At 47.6% G+C, this 21,739-nt stretch overlaps 10 protein-coding genes and 1 non-coding gene across 14 annotated transcripts; 5 read left to right on the forward strand and 6 right to left on the reverse strand.

Annotated features, from left to right (window-relative positions):
- Nucleotides 1-875: 875 nt before the first annotated feature.
- On the forward strand, nt 876-2,730 carry FVEG_12655 (hypothetical protein). Its single transcript, XM_018902004.1, has one exon. The coding sequence runs from the start codon at nt 893-895 to the stop codon at nt 2,627-2,629; it is 1,737 nt and encodes a 578-aa protein (XP_018760631.1). The 5' UTR covers nt 876-892; the 3' UTR covers nt 2,630-2,730.
- FVEG_17319 (hypothetical protein) lies at nt 2,693-4,944 on the reverse strand (the record flags this gene model as incomplete). Its single annotated transcript, XM_018906575.1, has 3 exons — nt 2,693-3,457; nt 3,509-3,955; nt 4,000-4,944. 3 exons carry the CDS (start codon nt 4,942-4,944, stop codon nt 2,750-2,752), a joined length of 2,100 nt encoding a protein of 699 aa, XP_018760630.1. The 3' UTR covers nt 2,693-2,749.
- A 480-nt stretch (nt 4,945-5,424) lies between these two features.
- Nucleotides 5,425-6,353, forward strand: FVEG_17318 (hypothetical protein). Its single transcript, XM_018906574.1, has one exon. The coding sequence runs from the start codon at nt 5,480-5,482 to the stop codon at nt 5,918-5,920; it is 441 nt and encodes a 146-aa protein (XP_018760629.1). The 5' UTR covers nt 5,425-5,479; the 3' UTR covers nt 5,921-6,353.
- On the reverse strand, nt 6,235-8,064 carry FVEG_17317 (hypothetical protein). Its single transcript, XM_018906573.1, has 2 exons — nt 7,467-8,064; nt 6,235-7,414 (listed from the first exon to the last, which is right to left on the reverse strand). Exons 1-2 carry the CDS (start codon nt 7,991-7,993, stop codon nt 6,310-6,312), a joined length of 1,632 nt encoding a protein of 543 aa, XP_018760628.1. The 5' UTR covers nt 7,994-8,064; the 3' UTR covers nt 6,235-6,309.
- A 269-nt stretch (nt 8,065-8,333) lies between these two features.
- Nucleotides 8,334-8,449, reverse strand: FVEG_17316. Its single transcript, XR_001989320.1, has one exon. It is a non-coding gene; the product is annotated as a 5S ribosomal RNA (ribosomal RNA).
- Nucleotides 8,450-8,683: 234 nt separating this feature from the next.
- On the reverse strand, nt 8,684-10,491 carry FVEG_12651 (hypothetical protein; the record flags this gene model as incomplete). The annotated part of the gene is made up of 4 exons (XM_018902003.1): nt 8,684-8,819; nt 8,875-8,983; nt 9,036-9,148; nt 9,203-10,491. 4 exons carry the CDS (start codon nt 10,489-10,491, stop codon nt 8,684-8,686), a joined length of 1,647 nt encoding a protein of 548 aa, XP_018760627.1.
- Nucleotides 10,492-11,992: 1,501 nt separating this feature from the next.
- Nucleotides 11,993-14,342, forward strand: FVEG_17315 (hypothetical protein; the record flags this gene model as incomplete). The annotated part of the gene is made up of 6 exons (XM_018906572.1): nt 11,993-12,702; nt 12,767-12,950; nt 13,001-13,836; nt 13,893-14,002; nt 14,053-14,164; nt 14,216-14,342. 6 exons carry the CDS (start codon nt 11,993-11,995, stop codon nt 14,340-14,342), a joined length of 2,079 nt encoding a protein of 692 aa, XP_018760626.1.
- An 85-nt stretch (nt 14,343-14,427) lies between these two features.
- Nucleotides 14,428-15,135, reverse strand: FVEG_12648 (hypothetical protein). The gene is made up of 2 exons (XM_018902002.1): nt 14,685-15,135; nt 14,428-14,631 (listed from the first exon to the last, which is right to left on the reverse strand). Exon 1 carries the CDS (start codon nt 15,088-15,090, stop codon nt 14,686-14,688), a length of 405 nt encoding a protein of 134 aa, XP_018760625.1. The 5' UTR covers nt 15,091-15,135; the 3' UTR covers nt 14,428-14,631; nt 14,685.
- A 202-nt stretch (nt 15,136-15,337) lies between these two features.
- On the reverse strand, nt 15,338-16,636 carry FVEG_12647 (hypothetical protein). The gene is made up of 3 exons (XM_018902001.1): nt 16,405-16,636; nt 16,178-16,337; nt 15,338-16,129 (listed from the first exon to the last, which is right to left on the reverse strand). The coding sequence occupies exons 1-3, from the start codon at nt 16,473-16,475 to the stop codon at nt 15,590-15,592; spliced, it is 771 nt and encodes a 256-aa protein (XP_018760624.1). The 5' UTR covers nt 16,476-16,636; the 3' UTR covers nt 15,338-15,589.
- Nucleotides 16,637-17,378: 742 nt separating this feature from the next.
- FVEG_12646 (hypothetical protein) lies at nt 17,379-18,713 on the forward strand. Its single transcript, XM_018902000.1, has one exon. It carries the CDS (start codon nt 17,454-17,456, stop codon nt 18,600-18,602), a length of 1,149 nt encoding a protein of 382 aa, XP_018760623.1. The 5' UTR covers nt 17,379-17,453; the 3' UTR covers nt 18,603-18,713.
- A 1,095-nt stretch (nt 18,714-19,808) lies between these two features.
- FVEG_12645 (hypothetical protein) lies at nt 19,809-21,682 on the forward strand. 4 transcript variants are annotated; one of them, XM_018901997.1, is made up of 9 exons: nt 19,809-20,032; nt 20,086-20,225; nt 20,273-20,314; nt 20,366-20,432; nt 20,489-20,516; nt 20,565-20,577; nt 20,635-20,724; nt 20,784-21,126; nt 21,176-21,682. In XM_018901997.1, the coding sequence occupies exons 1-9, from the start codon at nt 19,913-19,915 to the stop codon at nt 21,404-21,406; spliced, it is 1,074 nt and encodes a 357-aa protein (XP_018760620.1). In that variant the 5' UTR covers nt 19,809-19,912; the 3' UTR covers nt 21,407-21,682. The 4 variants fall into 4 exon arrangements, with proteins under 4 accessions (XP_018760620.1, XP_018760622.1, XP_018760619.1 ...); XM_018901999.1 differs by having other exon boundaries at nt 19,809-20,225; XM_018901996.1 differs by having other exon boundaries at nt 20,489-20,577.
- Nucleotides 21,683-21,739: the final 57 nt, after the last annotated feature.

Below are 21,739 nucleotides of genomic sequence, written 5' to 3' on the forward strand. Positions count from 1 at the left end.
ATATAAAAAATACTATAAACTTGATTAACTTAAGTATGTAAGAAAAATTAAATCATATTTATATATCAATGGCTTTTATTATTTTTATAAAATACCCCATTATAGCGCTGTCTACGGAGTACCTGGGTAATAATTCACACAAGAAACTTGAGTTGCCAGTGATTACTAACTTCAGGCTGCCGGCCACCGCCATTGGGCTGTTTCACCTCAACGCCCGCTCAATTGCACCGTCTGTGTGACCGTGTCACATTAGGCTGCAAACCGTAACATCCAGTGCTACAGCGACAAAATGTTCCTTCGCGTCAATTCTTTCGCAATTTTCAGATTATCTTACTGTTGAGTTAGCCCATGCCAGACGAACAGCGCTCAAGATAGACATCGTGCCACGAATGATCAGTGGAGCAGCAAACACCTTGTCCATGTCCGCATCGTGTCTTTGCTGCACCTGCATAATCTGCGACATGCATACCCGCAACATCCTCCTCGATCAAGTGTCTTGCAGGAACACGGATCGCCAGTACATCCGCCAAGACCAGGGCATCGCATCATATCATACAACACCACAAAAGGCGGTGCCATCGCCGATACATCCTTCGCTGGCAAATCCACTTGGGCATCAATTATACCACTTAATCCAAGGATATTAAACTCTGACTCATGACAACAAGCTCAGAGTTTTGCTACTTGCCAGCAAATCTAGCATCGTGTACCATCCCCAATATGCATGCCACATCATCGCGATTCCACCAGTGGGGCTTCACCGCCAGAACCCATTAATCGGTATGGATACCTATTTCAAGCCCCTACAAGTCTCCTCACTTCTCCCCTCAAACCCATCACCTCTCTCATTTTCTCTCACCTATACCCTGTACTTCAATGCCCCGCCAGAAGAATGCGTCTCATACACACCAAAACCTTCCAGCTAGAGGAATTCTACGGCCAGCCTCCCGAATATGCCATTTTATCACACACATGGGGTCCCGACGAGGCCACGTACCAAGACTGGCAGGGCAACCTCGAGCTCATGAAGCTCAAGAAGGGCCACCAGAAGATTCGCCGCGTCTGCGAGCAGGCGAGAAAGGATGGCCTCATGTATCTCTGGTGCGACACCAACTGTATCGACAAGAGCAGCAGTTCAGAGGTCTCTGAGGCGCTGAATGCCATGTTCTCCTGGTACAAGAATGCGTCGGTTTGTTATGTCTATCTGAGTGATGTGGCGCCCATTGATACGGGCGCTTTTGACCCAATGGTGCAGTTTAGACAGTCGAGGTGGTTTACTAGAGGGTGGACGCTGCCTGAGCTTTTGGCTCCTACGTCGGTGGTGTTTTTTGCGAATGATTGGACGACGATTGGGACGAGAAAGACGCTTGCCAATACGATTTCCTTTGTTACCAAGATTGATCAGCAATATCTCGACTGTACCTTTTACAAAGCCAGTATTGGTGAGCGCATGTCTTGGTTATCCAAACGAGAGACTGAAAGAGTCGAGGATATCGCTTACTGCATGCTGGGTATCTTTGACATCAACATGCAAATCATCTATGGCGAAGGAATGCGTGCGTTCATCCGACTACAAGAAGAGATTATTCGTGTCTCGAATGACCAAACACTCTTCTGTTGGGCCTGGGACGAGCGATACGTTCCTCACGACTGGGCTAGTATCCTCTCCCCATCACCAAAGACCTTTGTCGACTCAAGCATCTACACCGAATGGCCCGTCCACGAAGCAAAAACATATACCATGACGAATGCCGGTCTATCAATCAGACTACCTATCATGAACACCATCACCGAATCAGTCGAGCAATGGCTCGTTCTTCTCAACGCCAGACGAGACTCAGAGAACCAACAAGTCGCACTGCTTCTAAATCGCTTACCTGGAAAGGACCGCTGCACTCGCAATAGAACACCGCCCTGTCCAGTACCGGTACTCACGGGATCTACCAAACTCCGAGAAGAAAACATGTTCATTGCTGGGAGTCGAGAGCGTGCCTCATACCAGCCTGACTTCCACGGCTACGGCAGCTACGAAGTCCTCGTCACTCTCGACAGCGGCACCATTCCGTACGACAGCATAACATCCTGCCCCCGCCTCGAATCCGGAACCATCAGCCTCCAGTCATGGGATCAAGCAGGCCACTACGGCCGCGTCCTCGCCATCCAAGGCATGCAGAGCATAAAAAAGAACGAGAAGCGCGCATCCGTCTTCATCGCTACCTTAGTATTCGGCATAGAAGTCATCGGTTCCAAAATCGAATGGTTCTGCAAAATCCGCGGCATACAAGAATCCTCCTCCGCGTTCAGCAACAGTACCCTCGAAGAAGCAGTGTACGAAGAGGAGCAAGATATCCGGTCTCAACTTGCGAGAACGGGGCACTGGCGGGCTATTTTTGACCAGGAGAAGGATACGACGTCTGATACGGTGCGAAAACATGAGATTGATCTGTTGACGTCGGTGTCGTTGAGTTCGGGGGTGAGGATATCGGCGTCGTCGATGATGGCGGTTGCGCATTTGCAGTTGGCGCATATTGTCAAGCCGGCCGAGGTGGCGCCGTGGGATGATGGGCATAAGTTTAGGACTGCGGATGGAGCGAAGGATCTGTCGAGATGGTTGAGTGCTTTGGAATGAAGAATGAACGATGATTTACACGATGTAATGAAAAAGATAGATACACATAAACTGGAGGACTTATTGCATTTACAAATCGATCAAGAATCTTTATTTTACACCTCAACAAGAGCCCTAGTTCTACTTCATCTTAATCACTGTCTTCTTTGGCCCAAACTCCATAAAATCCTTCCCTTCAATAGCAAGCCTGCTCACTGTAATAGCCGTCTGCCTCTCTTCAACCTCAACATCCTTATCGCCCCTCAAAACCACCAAGAACACCAACTGGTTCACTAATCCATTCCTCAATACTTCTTTCTTCAGTCTCGCCGCTACCAAACACCGATACTTCCCCGTTGGCAAAGTCATATTATGCTTAAAATTCCTCTCCGTAACGCATCCAATCGCCTGATCGGTACCGGGTACAACCACCTCACTGAACGGTTCAGTCCGAATGATAAGTGTTACAGTCCATCCTTCCAGCGTAACTATCTTATCGTCAATACTAACCATCCGTGGGATGAGATCGCCGTTCTCAGCAGCTGTTTCGGTAAGGTCAGTGGGATACTGCACAGTTCCACCCCAACCGGCCCAACTCCAGCTTGGAAATGCAGCTCTGCGTGTTGGCTTGACTGTATGATCATGTATCCAAGCTAATGATTGCGGAAATTCTTTCAGTGGCATTCCCCATTCGAAGCCTTGAGGGTATACTGGTTTTCCGAAGCGTGCGAGGCCACCTTGAAAGGCGTTCAGAGAATCACCGTCGTTAGTAAGAGACCGCGAGGTATATGTCGTCACAGCTGATATGAACATCGAGGAAGTTCGATCCAGGAACTCGGTGTTTGTAGCCTGTTTGCAATTGTCAGCTTCAAAAGTCTCAACAGTACTGTCCCGACTTACCTCGACGTAGCCAGCCTTCATCTTCCCCCCAGAAACCGTGGTCCAAGTAAGATCCACAGCCGTATCATGCGCCTCCGCAAAATCACTCGGCCCCAGCGTCTCATTACACTGAAGTATCCACTGCGTCTCCGTCAAGTACAACTTTCTCGTAGACAGGACATCCTCTTGCCACGTCCATGCTCTAGTTTGCCAAACAGAAGACTTGATCTCTGACATGATCTGCGGGGGAACGACTACTAGATCTTTTCCGTTGATGCGCTCTCGTGTGGACCCCACGCGTGGCTTTGAGATTCCAGGAATGCCGTAGTCGGAGCGCGGACCTGCGACGGCAAAGATGGTTATTGTAGCGCAGTAGTAGATCAAGTGCATGAGCTGAATTTGCTTGGCTTTACTCGCTGCTTGCTCGGGTGTTGGGTTGGGGGTTTGATCGATACAGAGTGCGTCAACCTGCACAGTTAGTAGTGGTTCAAAGAGCTACCGAGACCACTTACCCAGAGGTATCGCTTCCCAAGCTTCTTGGTCAAAGTGATAGCATCCTCAATCGTCTGAGGAAGTATCCCAGCCTCTAAAGCCCCATCGGCGGGATGAATACCGCCCCAGACGTAACTAAGCGCCAGATAATCACAATTATCAGGACAATCAACGACCCTTCGAGTCTCAACATCAAGCATTTTCGTAATGAGCAGACCTTTGTCAAACTCGGCATTACACTTCTCCGAATGATACCTCTGGCAATGCTCAAGACCTTTCTTAATGAGATCAACATCAATCATCCCGTCAATAACCCTGGCATTATAAAACTCCTCTGAAGATGAGTTTGGGTGTAGGGCAATGGCTTCGCCAGTCATCATAGCAACTCTCAACTGCTGTCCCGCATTGAAGAAACTCGGTCCAGACATATCGAGACCAGGCGTTGAAAGACCGAACCAAATTGCAAACATTCGCTTGTCATCTTCTGGGACACCTTCCCAGTGATCCTGTCGAATATGCCATCGGTAAGGGATAAGCGTGAGAACTGTAGTATCATGCTCTGGCGGCGGTCTGGGAATGAGTCGATAGAGCAACCGACATAGCGGGCAAGAAGGCTTCATGTGAAACTGTGACAAAAGACCGAAGCGCAGTCTATATGGTTCCTGTCTTTCAGCGTGTTGGATATATTGAGCCTTCTCTAGGTTGCCTCTCTGGCTCTCATCTAGAGGAATTGCTTCGTTGAAGGCGCGAATGATGTCAAATTCGGCACATCGTTGACAGAGTTCGCTTGGGTGCTGGCGGAGCTGCTCCAGCAAGTCCTCGTCACCTCTGGTCCATGGCTTCGTAGTATTGTTTATACCGCTGGGGAAGGCCTGAGTAGACTGAGTCTGGATCGAGGGACAGGGCTGGTCTACCGGCTCCAGCTTACGGCAGAAACAACATAGTCTTGAGTTTTCGTTAGACATGCTCTCTGTGGTCGAGTTACTACACTATCAAGTGAATCATTAAACAAAGGCCGTTGAATATTGTCGCAACGCGTTTAGAACCTATTTCATAGCCAAAAGTATGCTCGACTCTTGAAATAGCATTTGATTGTAAGAAATGGTCTTCATAATGCGGGGTTGATCGTCAGCGGTAAGACTGAGTGGATTCTTGAATCAGATGGCTCGTACCAATTGATAGGATGAGATCAGAAAAGGATCAGGGCCAGCCTACTGTTGATGTACACTCCTCTACACATCCCTTGCAAACAGGCATCATTGTTACGATATGTATCCGTCTTCTAAATTTTGAAAGCTAATTGGCGTATATGGTGCTCCCTACTGATCATCCCATGCCATTGATGGTCAGATAGTGAGACACTGCTGTGCGATTAACCTACCCTGAACAGGATGACTCATCATGCCTTAACCAAATTTGCTCTCATTCATTTTTCCTGCACGACAAGAGGCTCATCGCCAATTTCTCTCTATCTCCAATTCATTGAACTAAACCTTCACAATGACGACACAAAACCCTCCCCCAGAAACACCAGCGCTCCCTCCTAATGTAATAATCTTCAACCCAAAATCACCCTCATCCGTCAACGCCCTTCTCAACGCTGGCATCTTCACACGCCTCGTCGCCAGCTCATCCTGCACGCCAGCAAAACTAGCTGCCATCAAGAAATATCCCGGTGTGCAAGACGATTTCTGTCTTATCCACCGCAACGCTGTGCTCATCTTTGACGCAGGCGACGATGAGGATGCGCATCATGAGCATTTTAGGGCGATTTGTCTTGCGCTCAAAGAGCATGATATTGGACTTGATGTTGCGGGCTGTATACATGATGCGACTAATGCGCTTGCGGCGGGGTTTCAGCTTGATAAGTTGAATGATAAAGCGGCTTTGGTCATTGATCTTGTCGTGGAGGAGGATAGTGATGAGGATTCGGATGCCTGAAGGCGAGAGCATGCGATGAAGACACTGCCTTCGTTCATGAGTGGCTTCGAGATGGGCTCAAAAGAGCAATTGCTCCGACAACTGGTCTAGGCGCTTGCTGGAAAACCCTCCATTGAGCATCTGTGACATTAACTCATCATGGCATGCCGCTTCTGGTTGGTTGTACACTTTGGGAAAGCTTATACGCAGCCGAGAACTTGGGTGCATCAAGCTGAGGGGCGAAGATGAATAGCATGCGGGGGATAATTACTAAAAGTCTACAAGAAACCCGTGCTCTGGGATTACGAAGACATAGGGACAGTCTTGAAAAAAGTCACTGAATACAGAACAAGACCTACCGACCGTACTAAGAGTCAGCTGAACCTCGTGGATTTATCTAGATCTAAAACTCATTCAGACATATTCACATCCTCAATCCACCACAAAATAACCCAATTTGCCGATGCCAAAATCGTCAAGACCCATAAAGGCAGCCCAACAAGATTATGGGCAAGACCCCATCCAAGCAACGTTCCACCAACCGTAGGTCCCATGATCCGAGCAGCACTCGAAATACTCGATGCCAACCCATGAACCGTGCCTAACAAATTCGGACTCGGCGCTGAATCGTTGACAAGCATCATAGTAGCAGGATTCACAAATGTCCGAGATAATACCTGCAGACTCAGAACTGCAGATAGACAAGTCCACACGAGAGCGGTATTATCCGGCAACAGAACCAGGTATGGCAGAAGGAAGTATGCGATGATGCTTAGTGGTAAAAAGGCACTGTATGAAGCTTTAACGCCGAGTTTGCCGATGAGTCTGGGGTATATGAAGAGTTGAAGCGGGATGCCGATCGTCCCGATGATTGTGTTGGCTAAACCCATCCTCTCACTTGATAGACCTAGACCACCGGTGAAGCGGAAGGGTAGATGGAAATCTGTAGAGTCTGCTTTAGGCGTGGGTAGAAGACTGAAAAGGATGGAGTTGAACGCCGATACGTGAATTGACTGTAGGAAGCGCTGTAGCATATTAAGACAGACGTTCTTGGTCAACACATCTCGGAACGGAGGACGAGTCTTGCTGTACGCTTTAGCTGGTCTGGAACTTTCCCCAGATTCTTGATCGGCATCATGATCCATCAGCTCCTCAGTGTTGATAGAGCTGTAAAGATGCTCATCCTTCTTTCGGCGGAGAATGATTCGTAGAAGAAGCCTTCCAAGTCTACGTCCAGGATCAGGGCGATGCCGAAGCTGCGAGTGCGTTTCATCAAGGCCAAGAATGACTAGAAAAAAGGCTGACATCAGGATTGAGAAGCAGAAGAGATTTGGCAGCGCGTAAGGGAATTTCTCGAGCCATTGCACGCCCTTCTCTCCACCAAAGAGAGAACCTGGACCAAAGATTCCAGGGAGCATATGAACGGGATCAGCCATGAAACCTGTCAGGAGAGGTCCAATAATGACGCCAACGTTGAAGCACATCGGCAGTAGGAGGAAAGCTCTTGTTTTGTGTCTTGATGAACAGAGTCAGTGAATAATTATCCCCAAGACTTCTCTCGACTTACCGTTTCTCAGGAACAATTTCAGAAACCATGGTTCTTAAAACCCCGATATTCCCATTCAAAGCCCCCGCACAAAACCGAAAAAAGAAAGCCATCCCAAGCGATCTCGAAAACCCCATCCCCAGCGCCGACAAAGACGATCCCCCCAGCCCAATAAGCAAAACCCGCTTCCTCCCCAGCCTCGGATGATCAGCCGCTCTGCCCCACCACATAGACGTAAGACATTGGGCAGCGGCGAACGTAGCTGTTATGTAACCCATCCGCTTCGGAATTTCCGAGGGATCAATATCAGGATTGAACCATTGGAGTTGAAAAAATAGATATGAAGCTAGGGAGCGCTCGCTGAGGGGTTCTGCGAGACGTGCGAGGAGGATCACGGCGAGTTGGCTTTTGTTTGGGAGAGAGGACCATGATACGGGTCGATTTGGGGGAGGGGAAGAGTGAGGGGAGGGGCTGCGGGAGAGGAGAGGTGCTTCGTCTGATTCTGAGTTTCGAGGGCTTCGAGGCCTTGAGGATGGTTTTGGAGCCATGATTTAACGTGCATGTGCATGACGCCGTTGATGCCAAGATCAAAATGGCGGGTGAGATTGAGAGAAAAAACGGTCGCCGATGACGGAAGTGGAGAAATCGGCGTTAGTGTATAACCTCGCATCACTATGGGTCCACCAGATCTGATAAGATATAGATCACGTACTAACTAACGCCATTCTCAAGGACAACAAATGCCATGCCAATATGAGAGAGGTAGTTGGTGATTGCATTGTCATTGAAAATCTTTGTTGTCGCGCCCACATATTGCTCGCTGGTATTGCGGTCCCGCCACTAACTCGTTCATGCAAAAAGGACGATTGCAGGCAGATATAATCAAAAAACATACAACAGCGGGGATTCGCTGGTCGTCACCGACCCAACTACTAATCCGCCCCTTATCAGCTTATCTATGGGAGAGCGGACGGGATCCCGAGTTCTCTGATAGGTATGGTCGTATGTGCTTGATCAGATGCTGTCAGGGCATATATCCGTGGTATGGATGGGGTAACATTGAAGCCTGATGAGGACAACTTTATATCAGTATGGATCCACTAGATCAGATAAGTCAAGAACAGGGAGTCTATAACACGGAAAGAATCTCTTCTAAAAGATAGTGGTGAGTCAGACCTAGCTTTAAGACTAACTCTGATTCGTACAGTAACTAACCTCCCTCTACTACTTTAGCCCCTCTACTCCTGCCAACCCAGGAAGATCTCAAACTTCTGGCTCACTCCACTATGACCAATTTGCGTAATAACAGCATTTTCATCTGCAGCACGTCCGTTCTTCACATCAAGATATGTACCATCCTTCACATTACGAATCCTGTTTGCAGTTAGCAGAGCTTTCAGCAAAGACTGATAGTTAACACTTTACTGACTTGATTATATCGTTCATTCTTGGGTGATCTCTTCTTGTGCCTTCTAGAACCCAATGCGCTGCGGGGTCTGAAAGGTCGTGGTGCGTAGCTTGGGTATTATGCTGATGTCCTAACAGAGCTATCAGTCAGTGTTTCATAGACGAGATAGTATCTTTACATACCCTTGGACCAAAGATTATGGCCGGTACCCGAGTTCACAAGGATTACGGCTTCATTGGAGCCGTCAACAGCATAAATTTCCCATTCGGAGCTAATATTCCAGCTACGATGCTCTCTTTATGTAGTCGATTAGATACTTACTTTGCGGTGTTAATGGTTCGGAACTCACCTGATTGAAACAGGAGGTTTGTTGACGGGATATCCTGCATTAGTCACTTGGAGCAACCACTGCGCATCATTCCCGTAGCCGTGTGTTATCCTGCTCCTGAATTCACATCGGAACAAGAGCTCAGGACGGTTTCGAAGCTTATTCTCGAGGTCGCTGATGCGAGCAGCCTGTTCAGCGATCTTTGCATCTTTCTGGCCTCGGTCGCCCTCGTTGCGAAGAGCTTGGTCAAGTTTAGTCTGAAGAACCGCCTTATTTCTCTCTAGCTGTGAGATATTGGCTGTCAACCTCGTAATCTCATTGTCTTTCTGCGTCTTCTCAGCTTGGCAGGCAGCTTGGCCTTGAGAAAGCTGTATCGTCAAGCTGGCAGACTTTGCTTTCTCACCATCGAGATCATCAGTCAACTCTTTGATCTTTTTCTCCAGCTCCGCAACTTCGTCTTTGCAATCTGGAGCCTCGTCGTGAGGCTTGGTATTTGCGAATAACTTAAACGCGCCTATCTCCTGCTCGCCTTCGGGTCCATTCATGAAGACATTAAGGACATCAGTTTTCTTTTCCCAGGCACAAGTAACCAAGTAGTCCGCGTCCAGTTGACAAGTAAATAAGGCAGATTCGTTGTCAAGAGAGCCAATGCTCTGTTTCCCAACCCGGAAGATTGGTACTCTTTCTTTTAGATCTTTATCATAAGACCACTGCCACATTGCGAGGAAAGGCTTCCCTTCGCCAAACCCTTCAGGAGCAATGAACAAACAAAATTCATTATCTGCCATGACGGGCCAGTTGAGCTTACTGACCCAAATCTTGCCGGTCTCTTTTGATTGTGAGTTTGTAGGCTTCCAGACGCGCTGAAACTCCATTTTGCTCTTAGATGTAGTAGCGTCTGTAGATAAGACAAAATCAAGTTTATCGTAGTTGTTACGAGAGGTCATGTTCCATCTGTAGTAGCCTGGTTTGACGGTAAAGGTGTCATTGCCGTTGGCGGTCTTGGTGACCTTGTCGATTGTTATTTTTTGGGACAAGGGAGCCTTCTTGTTTCCCCCAGAATCGCGGGTCCATTGGGACAGGATGAAGACGAGGTCGCCTGCCCGCATGGCGCCAGAAGGTAAAACAATGACAGCTGTCTCATCGCGAGCTGAACTGCCCCAATCAAGCCTGCCTTCATAGACAAACGTATTGAATATTAAAACGTTGAATGCAGATGGATAAGCAAGAGGCTGAATGGTTATGGCTTTTTCCAGATGATGCAGGTTCGGCATAAATACAAGTAGGATTATGTAGACAGAGTCAGACATCTCAGTCTGGGGAATCAATCCTATTCTATTCGTCACTCATTTACTTGATCCAACACCTTCCCCACAATCTCCTGCAAGTTGATGCTAGACCATAGCTGAAAAGTTCAGCTGCATTCAGCAACAAATGATCCCCAATCGCATAATAGCAGGCCAAATATGCAAGCCTACGCTTTGACACAACATTTGCTTAATCGACATCCTTCTGAGCCAATATCGTAACATACTTGCCACTGAAGTCTCTATAATCCCTCCGATTCGTCTCGGAAAGGCCATCATGCAAAGCCCTCTGGCAGACCTTTCTGGTGTAGAAACAATATTGAGCAAAGTGGCGAGCTGATGACCGTTTTAGGGGGCTGAAACATAGACTATCGAATGCAGTCAGCTTCATGAGTTACATCGTCTCTTTTGCCGATTTGCACGAGCGGGGGAGTTGTATCAACTGCCTTGCCTCGAAAGACCATTCAAATATTATTACAGTGAATTCTAGGATTTGTGGGAAGTGGGTATCAGAGTCAAGTGTCTGAGACAAAGGACATGTAAGGGATGTGCTAAAACAGAGGAAAAAGTCGAATAATCACCAAGAGTTACCCTGGCAAAATCGCCAGGCCATTCAATAGTAGTGGTTATTAGTGTAGGCAGTCCTCAGTTGATGCAGTGCTTTTTGACGGATCGTTTCGTTCGCTTTCTGCTATACTTGAATTTCATATAAAATTTACAAGGTCAAAATCCACAACTATCTTAGGTTTGCTTTATCTTCACAACTGTAGTTCTGATTGTTTTTCCTTTTGCGACGAATTCGATGGCAATGATGCATCAGGCGGTGACAACACAAAGTCTCGCTTTGACTAAGGGCCGGGAGTGCCGACATGCATGTCTGCGGGCCGATCCTTTCCCTATCAGACTATCAATTGAGAGCTGACAGCCGCTTTTGGACTGCTGAAGATATCGGGCTTGGCTGAGACATCCCTGTCAATGGTGGCTGGCGGGGTGACGTCCTTTGTGACGGATTGCCAGCTCTTCTGGAACTCACAGCAAAAGTCTCCAAGTTTGCTACCTGGAAATATGATACGACAACAGAAGCCATGGGTAACGAGTGGGGTAAAATTCTGTTCTGATGTGTCGACAATGTCAAAGCGTACATGTTGCTTACTTGGCATGCCTGTCAGAGATAGAGCAATAGATATGATTTGTTGCTAGATGGAGCAGGACTGGTCAATAGTTTTCCTGACTTAGTTTCAGCAAGCCACAAATCTACATCAGCTGTGATCTAAAAGAAGCCTGTAGAAGGTTGGTGGGAGAAGTGCCAGACTAGGTAGATGAGGGTAATGAGAATTTTCTTCATCGTGGCTTTGCATAGATACTCTATAGATGCAATCTTTGGTGCGGGCTATATGACCTCGCTTCCAACTCATACCAAATTTTTTATTCTGAACCAGACACAAACAACTATTTCTCGTTTATCTATCCCCCAAAATTTTCACATCTCTACATCTTAGCCAATATGTTCATTTACCAAGGCAAATTCAACTGGGGCAAGTGGGCTCAAGATGAGACCGCCGTCATCATCTTACCCTCGGGACCAATCCGTGTTGGCGATATTGTCTGGTTTTTATCTCAATGGACTAACGGTTACCCCGAGTCAAAAGTCGATAAGCTCAACTTAGCCTTGAGAATCCCCATCCATCAGGCCCCCATAACAAAGAAAGGTGACGACACTTTCACCCCCAATCCTGTGTACTTCAATTGGGAGATAACGTCTAGCGATGGATATGAAAAGCTCCATGTTGTTATCTCCCGCGATGAGGATAAGAGCGAGATGGAGTTCAACCGGATCTGGATGCCCGAGGGAGAGTGGATCAGGGAATGTGGCCGTCTTTGGTTGGGTAAGATCAATTGGGCCACGCTTGCGACTAATGAGTTCTGCCTTTTTGTCGTCCCTGAGGGATTCGGCGAAGGACGCCCTGTGCATGCAATGTGGCAGTGGACTAAAGACAGCGAGGGCAAAGGAAAAATGCCAAGCTTCCACTCTGCACAGCAGAAGATTGCTTCTCTTGACGATAAGGGTGCTTGGTTTTCTTTCGACGCCGGCTATGAAGTCACCTGCAACTGGACCAAGGCAACTGATATTCTTACCGTCCATATGAAGGGACAGGAGGCCGACGCCGATCTAGGCGAGTACAAGCTCCTGGCAGTTACCAATCCTCACACCCAGTAAGTCCGAGATGCCTGTCTCAACCGAGTATACGCCCGGACGTCAGTATTAAACAGAATTCAGTGAATGGGATGCCCCGCTCCCTCCGCGTCAGAATGCTGAACTCCAAGTCCGCCTGCCCCAGCCTGAGCCCTCACTCCCTCGTGTCCTCGACCCTCTTCCTTTCCCGATCGGGATCATCGAGAACTTGAGGCACGCAGTCGCCTACGCCGATCAAGCTGGCTACCTTGTCAATTACGCGCATGAGGTGAGTAGCGGTGATTGAGCCTTTTGGTTGGGTATTAGCTGATAAGTAAGCGATTTAATCAATTGGACACCAATTTCCATCTTCGAGGCGAGGTGATTGAGGAGCGCAACGCTGCGATCGCCGAATTTAGGATAGAGGTCAAGAAGCTTGAAGATAATCTCACGGTTGAGAAGGCAAAAGTCACCGACTTGACCAAGAGACTTGGTGAAGCCCGAGCTACCTACGAAGCCAAGTTGAAGGAGAAAGACGAGGAAATCAAGAAGGATGAGGACCAGATCAAGAAAGACCGCGGGCATGATATTGACGACCACAAGACCATTGACAGACTGGCAGCCCAACTTGAATACGAACGCGCTTCCAAGGCCGAGGTGCAGAAGAACCTCGACCAGACCAAAACAGCACTTGCTGCGGCAGAGGCTAGTTTGGCTACTGCAAGCGCGACTATCGCTAATCTCACCACCCGCGTTGCCTCTCTTGAAGCTGAGCTTGAAGTTGAGAAGAAGGACATTGACAGATTGCAGAAGGAGACCAAAGAGATGACTGGCAGAATCTCGCAGCTCGAGAGAAACAACGCTGATCTACAGTCCAAGCTTAACGGAGCCCTCCAAGATGTCAAGAACAAGCAAGACCAGATCAACGCCAAGGACTCAACCATTCGTGATCAATCTTATCGAATTGACAACCTTGTCAAGGAATCCAACGCCAAGTCGATCACTATAAGCAACCTGCAGTCGCAGATCAATAACCTACAGCAGCAGATCCGAAATCTGCAGTCAACGCCAGTCTTCAAGTTCAGGTGCAACATCAAGTGTCAACAGCCCAGCCACAGGGAGATCGCGGTTGATCTCACTAATGGAGGAGGAGCTAGTACGCCTGTCCAATGCTAGTAAGTGTCCAAGTATATCAACAGGAAAGATCAATCATCTAACTGTTGTCACACAGCTCCCTTGTGAACAATTATAATCAGACCTGGGACATTTATTCTATCGGTGGTCGCAATAATGTCGTAGTCATCAAGAACACGCGTAACAACTACGTTCTCTGGTCTGCTGGTATGTATGACTGGGCACTCATCACGGGTATTTACTTACAAGTCATACAGGACGCAACCAGAAGGCTCGATGTGACCCTGGTAGAGACACATCGGACCAAGCAGCGCAGTGGGAACTAGAGGGAACGACCCTCGACTCAATCAACAACAACACCGTGTTCAAGTAAGTCATTACCACTTTTCATTCCGGTACCTTAGTTAACTTGCAAAATAGAATCCGAAACGTGAAGTATGGCATGTATCTCGATTTGCAGCAGGGCGACACCTCGAACTACACGCCTTTTCTTACCTGGGATGGCAATAACGGATTGAACCAGAAGTTCAAGATCTCGAAGCACTAGGGGCTGATACTTGTACTTTGAACGGTTTCTGATTAGATAATGGAGAGAACAGAGGTTGTTTATGAGATGGACGCCTGTGCTTTATGTTCTGAATGCATTCCTTTCGTTGCTCGTTACTACTATCAGTGACATGTGCGAGCCATGGCATTGAAACTCAGGGCTTGAGTGTTGGGGATGAGGTAGTTGTAACATGCAGTTTGTAATCTTGTAGACGGTTGTATTATAACTGAGCTTTAGCCTCAATTGTTATGGTAACTATTGAGACAGTATATAGTGCCCAAATCGTGACCTAAGAGATTTATTTACTGATGAATAATTGAACAAAAGATATGTGAAACTTACCTCACTCAATATCCTCGGGTGCATCATCCTCGCCTTCAACCTCCGGAATGACCTCTGTAGTAGACCCTTGCCAAAGAAATAACCCCAGCCCAGCAGTACCGAGAACTACAACGACCTTCAAAATCCATGCCGTCAAAGTTCCATACTCCAATACCCAGCTCGCTATCCACTGCATACACGGCGTGACCAGCGCACGCCGTTCCTCTTCTAGATCTGGATTGACAGAGTATATCACCGCGAGGATCGCGAATAGTGTAAGAGTCAATATGAGGGTTATGAAGACTTGGAGAAAGGCAAGAAAAACTGCGATGTTTTTGGTCGTGCGGAGGACTTCGAATCCAGCGGCTACGAGCGGCGTGACTTGGTCGAAAGCCGCGTGGACTTGTTTTGAATATGGCATGCCCATTGTGACTGTTTGTCACACGTTCAAGGTGGGATCGGTATGTGTTTGGGTTGTGAGAATGAAGCATTAATTTCCAGATCGTGAAAGCCTGAATTATGGTGGTTTCTGACATCATCATGTGATGTCAGAGTGGCGAAGAGTAATGTCGCTGACGTTGGTTGTATTGGATAAAACCTACTAGGGGAGGAAGGAAATCCAAGGACCTTGATTCTAAGTGATAAAAATACTTAAGTAACTTGACATCAGATTAGGATAAGTTTAGTATAGACTATGGATACCCTTTACCGAGTTTATTTACATTAAAGTCTGGTGTTTCTTGCTCCCGGAGGCCATAGGAATAAATAGTCAAAAAACTGAAATTTACCACTGGACGGGTTTCCACACTCCATGTCTGATGGCTAAAAGGCTTTTGTATAATTTGATGCATATCACCTGGACGCATTTTGACTACCGTCGGATCTAGTCTTGTTTCCTATCGCATCTGACCTGAAACCTCTGAGACCTACTTGGTCTCACTCGCCCCAACGCTCTTACAGCCTCTGGCGAAAAACCCTTGCTGTTCACCACCTATCTCCTCAGGGACCTGGGATCTCTCAGAGCACCATCTCCAAGACCAATCACTCAAGCCGGCTTTCTCAAATGCATTTTTGATTTCCATTTCTGTAAAACCCATTTTTGACATGGTATGGTTAGACAACTCCATGGACCTAGGGGCTTCGGGGCAACCACTCTCGGATGAAGCGACCAGATCGATGATCAGAAGTACACCACCAGGACGGAGTTTTTCGCTCAGTCTCCGAATCATAGCTGCGTAGTCTTGTACATGGTGGAGAGCCATGCACATGACAATGAGATCAAAGTCGTTGAATTCTGGAGTGTCAAGCTCAGGAGAGGGCGATGCTTCGGGATTCATCAAGTCTCCATGTATGGCTCTCATTCTCTCTGGGTTAAATCCAGTAGCTTCTGCAAGCAAGGTATATTGCTCAACCATCTTGGATGAGATGTCAATACCGCGGACGACGGAGACATACGGGGCGAGTGCCTAGGACGATTAGTCACTAGGAGCAGTAAAAAAGACAGAAGTACTAACACGAGAAGCAACGCCGTTACCGCAGGCATAATCTAGCATCTTGAAGCCATCAGGCTTCTCAGGAATGCCAATCCAATCCAGGTTCTGGCGTAACTCGTCGGAAATCTGGTTACATATCCGTTGAATCCACGGGTGTTTGAAAACTTCAGCGGCGACTTGGCTGTGGATGTTAGCCTGTAATTAGTCTTCATTCGTGGCATGATTAATCTTCATTCGTGGCAACATACTCAAAATGCTCTTTGTTCTTCTCTCCGAGCGCCTTAGCCTCGTCCCTGGTACTGTTGATCTCGTCCCTCATGATTGGAAATATCTCTTATACGCAGGCTGGAGATGCTTCAAGGTGAAAAGGAGGTAAATAGAATGAAGAGCGATTCAATTTCCAGTTGGAAGACATTGAGCTTTGGCTAACAAGCTTTTATATACGATGTGTTCAGCTGGATTAAAAGTCTCCGGATAGTATGTCTCCGCAAAGTTTCCGTGGAGAGAAAAATGGAATCAGGCGTTTTGTTGACCCTCAAGGTTCGCAACATTCTATTAATAGACGTGCTTGTATATTGAAAGGAGTTGTTCGTGAAATTAGTCATGTTGGCTGATGAGTATGGTTGACTGATATTCTTCAGTGCCAGGTCCGATATGAGCCTGGACTAGTAAGCCATTATTTACATCCTCCGATTTCATGGACAGGCTATGAAAAAGATAAAATCATGCTGGAAGCAGCCTAACTTCGTCTCTTGAATCAACTGTCATGAGTACAAATCGACACAAGCGTCTCATGGACATGTCTACAAGATCATGGGTCTCGAGAGCTAGTGGGCTGCAGATGGAAAACCTCCCTATCCTTTACGAGCATAGAAATGAGGCGCATCACTGTGGCCGGTCCAGAGAACAACGCATACTTTCTTTCCTTATGCTTTCTATCATTAAAAGCCTACCATTCAGGTGTCACGAGTCGAGTCCGAGGTTCATCATGTCAGTTACTCATCCATACCTGGGTAGCGCCAGGAAATCCCATTAAGATTCCGGCTACACTGTCGGTCGCCGGAACCGATGATCATCAGATCATGAGGACCGGAATTAGTCGTAGGAATATAGCGTAAGTCGGTGGAGGCCTGTATCAACGCTAGTGTTGAGGACCGATTCCAAGTTCTATAAATGGGTCCAAGCGAGTCTTTTCCACTGACAACCTCTAAAGATCCGATTATATAATCGGGAGTTGGAGATGTTAAAAGCCGAGGCCATGTACTTCAGTTATTCTTCATAAACAGTGTCTTGGCGCATGAATCTCAATATACAGGCACCCGGATATTTCTCAGTCCAGAATCTTGTCTTTCTTGCGAACCTTGCCCAGCGTTCTGTGAGAATGGCCGTTCCCAATACCACCAAAGCACTCTTCATCGATTCAGAGAACAATCCCAAAGTCATCGAACGGCAAGGCCTCCCGGAACCAAGCAGCGGCGAACTGCTCATTAAAGTCCTATACTCAGGCGTTAATCCCGCCGATATCAAACATGCAACGTTCCTAGGAATGAACAATACCGTCATGGGCCATGACTTTAGCGGTCAAGTCCTAGAAACAACAAAGCCCAACTCTGTGTATAAGCCTGGAGATATTGTAGCGGGATACACGCCCGCAGGTCTTCATCAACCTGTTCACTACGGAGCTCATCAAGCTTACATCACATGCCCAGAGGACATGCTGTTCAAAGTCCCCGATAATCTTCCTTTGCCCGACGCAGCGAGTTTGACTGTTGTTGCCATGACAGCCGCTGATGCGGTGTACAACCTTTTCAAATTCCCCCTCCCGACGGAGAACGAAACACTGGCCTACAATGCCCCGTTTCTGCTTTGGGGAGCGACAGGTTCCGTTGGGTACTGCGCCCTACAGTTCGCCATCGCAAGTGGCGTGTCTCCCATTCTTGTGGCTGCAAACCCGGCGCAATTCGAGCACCTACGCTCTCTCGGAGTCGAACACCTATTCAACTACAAGGACGAGAATTTCCACGAGTCGATCGCCAAAACTCTGCGAGGCTTGGGCTTTGATAAGTTCTTATACGCATTCGATGCAGCAGGGGCTCCCGATTCAGGCGATCAGGTGCTAAAGGCTGTAGCAGACGACACCTTCATCGCTTCGACGGTCTTGAGAGACGAAAAGCGCTTCAAGATGCCCGTTGGCGCAACCAATATCGACTTTGTGATTCATCCTCCCGGCGCTCCTCATCCAATTTCCATTCCTGCGCGACCTTTGGACCACGCTAGAGCTTGGGAGGCTTTTAAATGGGCTATTGAGAACTATGGAAAGAAATTCCGCTTGCCGCCGGTCCGTGTCGTTGACGATACTGCTGAAGTTGCATTGGAAGAGATAAAGCGTTTTGTCAGGCAAGGTGGAAGATTTTCCAAGCTTTCAATTAAGCAACCACTAGCATAATTATCTATAGCCTAAGATGCACTTTTGAGTTATGTATATCCTAGAATTGATCGATAGATACCATCACTTAGGCCCATACATGGTTTATTTCAGTGATTTAGATTCTCACCTGCACACAAGATGCAACATCTCGTAATGCTTCACACAGTCATGCACCAGGCCACCCGGGAACCGTCACCCTTCGCCTAGTCTCAAACGAGAGTGGTAAAGGCGCTCGATGACGTGTCTATGATTCTGTGTGATATGTTTCCTGTTCTATGTCAGGAAGAAGGACGGGATTTCGAACTTGCCAGGGTCTTACCGAGGCCCTGCCGAGGACGCTATGCAATTCTATCTAGCTCGTATTTGGCGACTAATTCTAAAGTTCTTGATCTAAGAGTCTCATTGGCCTGATAATATGGGGCCCATTGCTTTGTTATTGGTAGCTCCCATCCTGGAGAGGTATGCGCTTTATATTACATCTTACTTATGACGTTATATCAGGTTGCTTGCGACCTATGCTGGGAACGTTCACCTCCTCCACCTTTCTGTCTTTCTGTCTCTAGGTGGCTGTTTAGTTATGTCTAGAGGTCTCTGTCTATAAGTGACTAATTAGAGCGAGGTTTCTTAAGGCCATCTTTAACCTCGCTATGTGATAAACTTATTTCCTCCCGTTTTGGAAGGAGTGATTTATTCATTGACTCGTTCTTTATCAAGGCGTCGTTCGATCCGACAATAATGATACCCCGTTGCTAACAGCATTCACGCCCAAGAAGAGATGACTAATTTGTTCAACTACTATGCGTACGATATCAGGCGATGCCGTGACTCCTGTTACAGGCGGCTTGCTGTCTCTTCATACACTTCTCTCATTAGGTACCACCTGCATGAAGACTCTGATGCAGGAACAGATATAGTACCAGAACGTGAAACGGATATTGTCAATCAACACTCGTAAGTTATTTGGCTCCACTACAATAATTGCAACTAATATTAGTTGCGCATTAGCAAGTTCACCGGCGGACTCGTCCACAACAAATCGCAGTCGTCGCATGATGGATACAAGCAAGAAAAATAACTCAATAGTACATAACATGATGAATTTACTGTATATCGGGCCAGATTCCCGGTACATGCATGCGCGTTGCAAGGATCAAAGCCAAACAATTGGCCAGCACTCCACTGTTGTTGGTCGAACACATTTTGATACATCAACAAACATGGATTATCGGACGTTCGACTCCGCAGTCCGAGTTCAAATATCATGATCTATCCCTAAGGCCGCAAGTTTGCTCTCAATTCTTTTGACCCTTCACAATTTCGCAATCAAGATGTCGTCGCCTGCTCACAAGAAGCGTGCTGATTCAATTTCGGCGGGCTCTACGCCGCCAGGTGAAAATCCCGCGGAGAGCGGTCTTCTCCCACCAGAACATTGGTCACAACTGCCAGAGGTGAGCTTTGCAATGCGTTCGAGACTCTGTCGCTTACTCGACCTGTGCCCAAGGAGGAAGTGGCACCAGAGGATGGAGACTCAGCTGTCCTTGACAGTGCAAGCTCAACAGCCTCTTTGACGTCTAGCATTCTTCAGTATAGGACTATCAACGGGAGGGCATACCAGAGCGAGCGGGGTAATCCCGAGTACTGGTGAGTTATAGCGCCGAAGTGTGGTTATCACGACTGACCGTGTGAAGGGGACCTATCGACGATGCTGGCCAAGAGGCAATGGACATTAAGTAGGCTTGCCCAGGATCCGTTTGAAACGATCTGACCGGTATGGTATCTAGCCACCATGTACTCACTCTCTTGCTGGGTGATAAACTGTACCTGGCACCCGTGCCAGATGACATTCAGGTAAGGGTGGGCCGGCACAAACACGGCGAGTTACGATGGCTAACGTGGAATTTCAGACTGCCGCGGACATTGGAACCGGAACTGGTAAGTTTCTCATAAGGGCAGGGAACAGCGTGATTGACAATACGATAGGGATTTGGGCCATGTAAGCTCACACCAACTCCAAGTAACAGGACAGAGCTCAGGCTTACGTGAAATAAAGGGAATTTGCAGACAGGTTCCCGAATGCTTCCGTTATTGGTACTGACCTCGCACCTATCCAGCCTGGTTGGATTCCACCTAATCTGGAGTTGTAAGTACCGCAGCTATGAAAATACGCCTGCGTCCATCTTGTGCTCAAACTCTTCACAGCCAAATTGAAGACTGTACTCGAGAATGGACCTTCCAGCCCAACACGTTCGATTACATCCATATGCGCTGGCTCGTCGGCAGCATTGCAGACTGGAAGTATCTGTTCAAGGAAGCCTACAAGTGCCTCAAACCAGGGGGCTACATTGAGAGCTACGAGCCATCATCTCGCGTCGAAAGTGACGACGGTACAGTTCAACCAGGTAGTGCGCTTAGCCAGTGGGAGAAGTTCTTCGTCGAAGGTGGGCGTAAGATAGGACGACCATTCACGATCTTCGAGGAGAACATTCAGAGAGAAGGAATGAGAGAAGCAGGCTTTGTAGATATTGAAGAACGCGATTTTAAGGTAAGTCATTCCTACATTTTACAGTTAGTTCTGACTAACGTTGCGACAGAATCCTGTTGGAGGATGGCCAATGGATCCGAAGCAGCGAAGCGTCGGGCAGTTCATGCAAGCTGCTTTCGAACAAGACGCGCAGGGAACTGTGCTGCATATGGCCACTGCGCTTGGATGGACTGAGGAAGAAGTGACGGTGTTCATCTCGCACTTTAGACGGGAGATTCGATCACCCAAGATTCACTCTTATTTCCGGCAGAAGGTTGTTTGGGGACGGAAGCCTCTTTAGCTCTGGACTGTAGGACTTGGTTATTGATTGGGGCTCTTTTTTTAAAGTTTTATTTAAGAGGAATGAATATCATGTTGCTACACATCAGTCAATAACTAAGAGGAAAGCCTACAATCCACATTTTGAGCCGCAAGGTCGCTGCCCCAATCGAAGTCTACTAAGTTGTCTTCAACATGCCCTATACAATGAACTGATCTTACATTCTTGGTGTGTGGTTATGTCCTGTACCTTTCTGCTGATACTTACCCGCAGTCTGTAAGCAATGTTGCAACTTCGTCTCAGCAGCCTCCTCAACAAGTGCCACATATGTGAATCAATGACTCCAAAAGTTAA

The sequence above is a fragment of the Fusarium verticillioides genome, chromosome 3 (genome assembly GCF_000149555.1).
Source record: "Fusarium verticillioides 7600 chromosome 3, whole genome shotgun sequence".
NCBI classification, from domain to species: domain Eukaryota; kingdom Fungi; phylum Ascomycota; class Sordariomycetes; order Hypocreales; family Nectriaceae; genus Fusarium; species Fusarium verticillioides.

Excerpts from the sequence above, each read along its gene's own strand:
- FVEG_12655 (XM_018902004.1), top strand. The coding sequence starts at position 893 with ATGCGTCTCATACACACCAAAACCTTCCAGCTAGAGGAATTCTACGGC.
- FVEG_17318 (XM_018906574.1), top strand. The coding sequence starts at position 5,480 with ATGACGACACAAAACCCTCCCCCAGAAACACCAGCGCTCCCTCCTAAT.
- FVEG_17317 (XM_018906573.1), bottom strand. The coding sequence starts at position 7,993 with ATGGCTCCAAAACCATCCTCAAGGCCTCGAAGCCCTCGAAACTCAGAA. Across the intron at positions 7,415-7,466 it reads GAAATTGTTCCTGAGAAACG|ACACAAAACAAGAGCTTTCC; the intron begins GTAAGTCGAGAG and ends CTGTTCATCAAG.
- FVEG_12648 (XM_018902002.1), bottom strand. The coding sequence starts at position 15,090 with ATGGGCATGCCATATTCAAAACAAGTCCACGCGGCTTTCGACCAAGTC.
- FVEG_12647 (XM_018902001.1), bottom strand. The coding sequence starts at position 16,475 with ATGAGGGACGAGATCAACAGTACCAGGGACGAGGCTAAGGCGCTCGGA. Across the intron at positions 16,338-16,404 it reads AAGAACAAAGAGCATTTTGA|CCAAGTCGCCGCTGAAGTTT; the intron begins GTATGTTGCCAC and ends TAACATCCACAG. Across the intron at positions 16,130-16,177 it reads GTAACGGCGTTGCTTCTCGT|GCACTCGCCCCGTATGTCTC; the intron begins GTTAGTACTTCT and ends TAATCGTCCTAG.
- FVEG_12646 (XM_018902000.1), top strand. The coding sequence starts at position 17,454 with ATGAATCTCAATATACAGGCACCCGGATATTTCTCAGTCCAGAATCTT.
- FVEG_12645 (XM_018901996.1), top strand. The coding sequence starts at position 19,913 with ATGTCGTCGCCTGCTCACAAGAAGCGTGCTGATTCAATTTCGGCGGGC. Across the intron at positions 20,433-20,488 it reads CCGTGCCAGATGACATTCAG|ACTGCCGCGGACATTGGAAC; the intron begins GTAAGGGTGGGC and ends GTGGAATTTCAG. Across the intron at positions 20,578-20,634 it reads ACGATAGGGATTTGGGCCAT|GGAATTTGCAGACAGGTTCC; the intron begins GTAAGCTCACAC and ends CGTGAAATAAAG.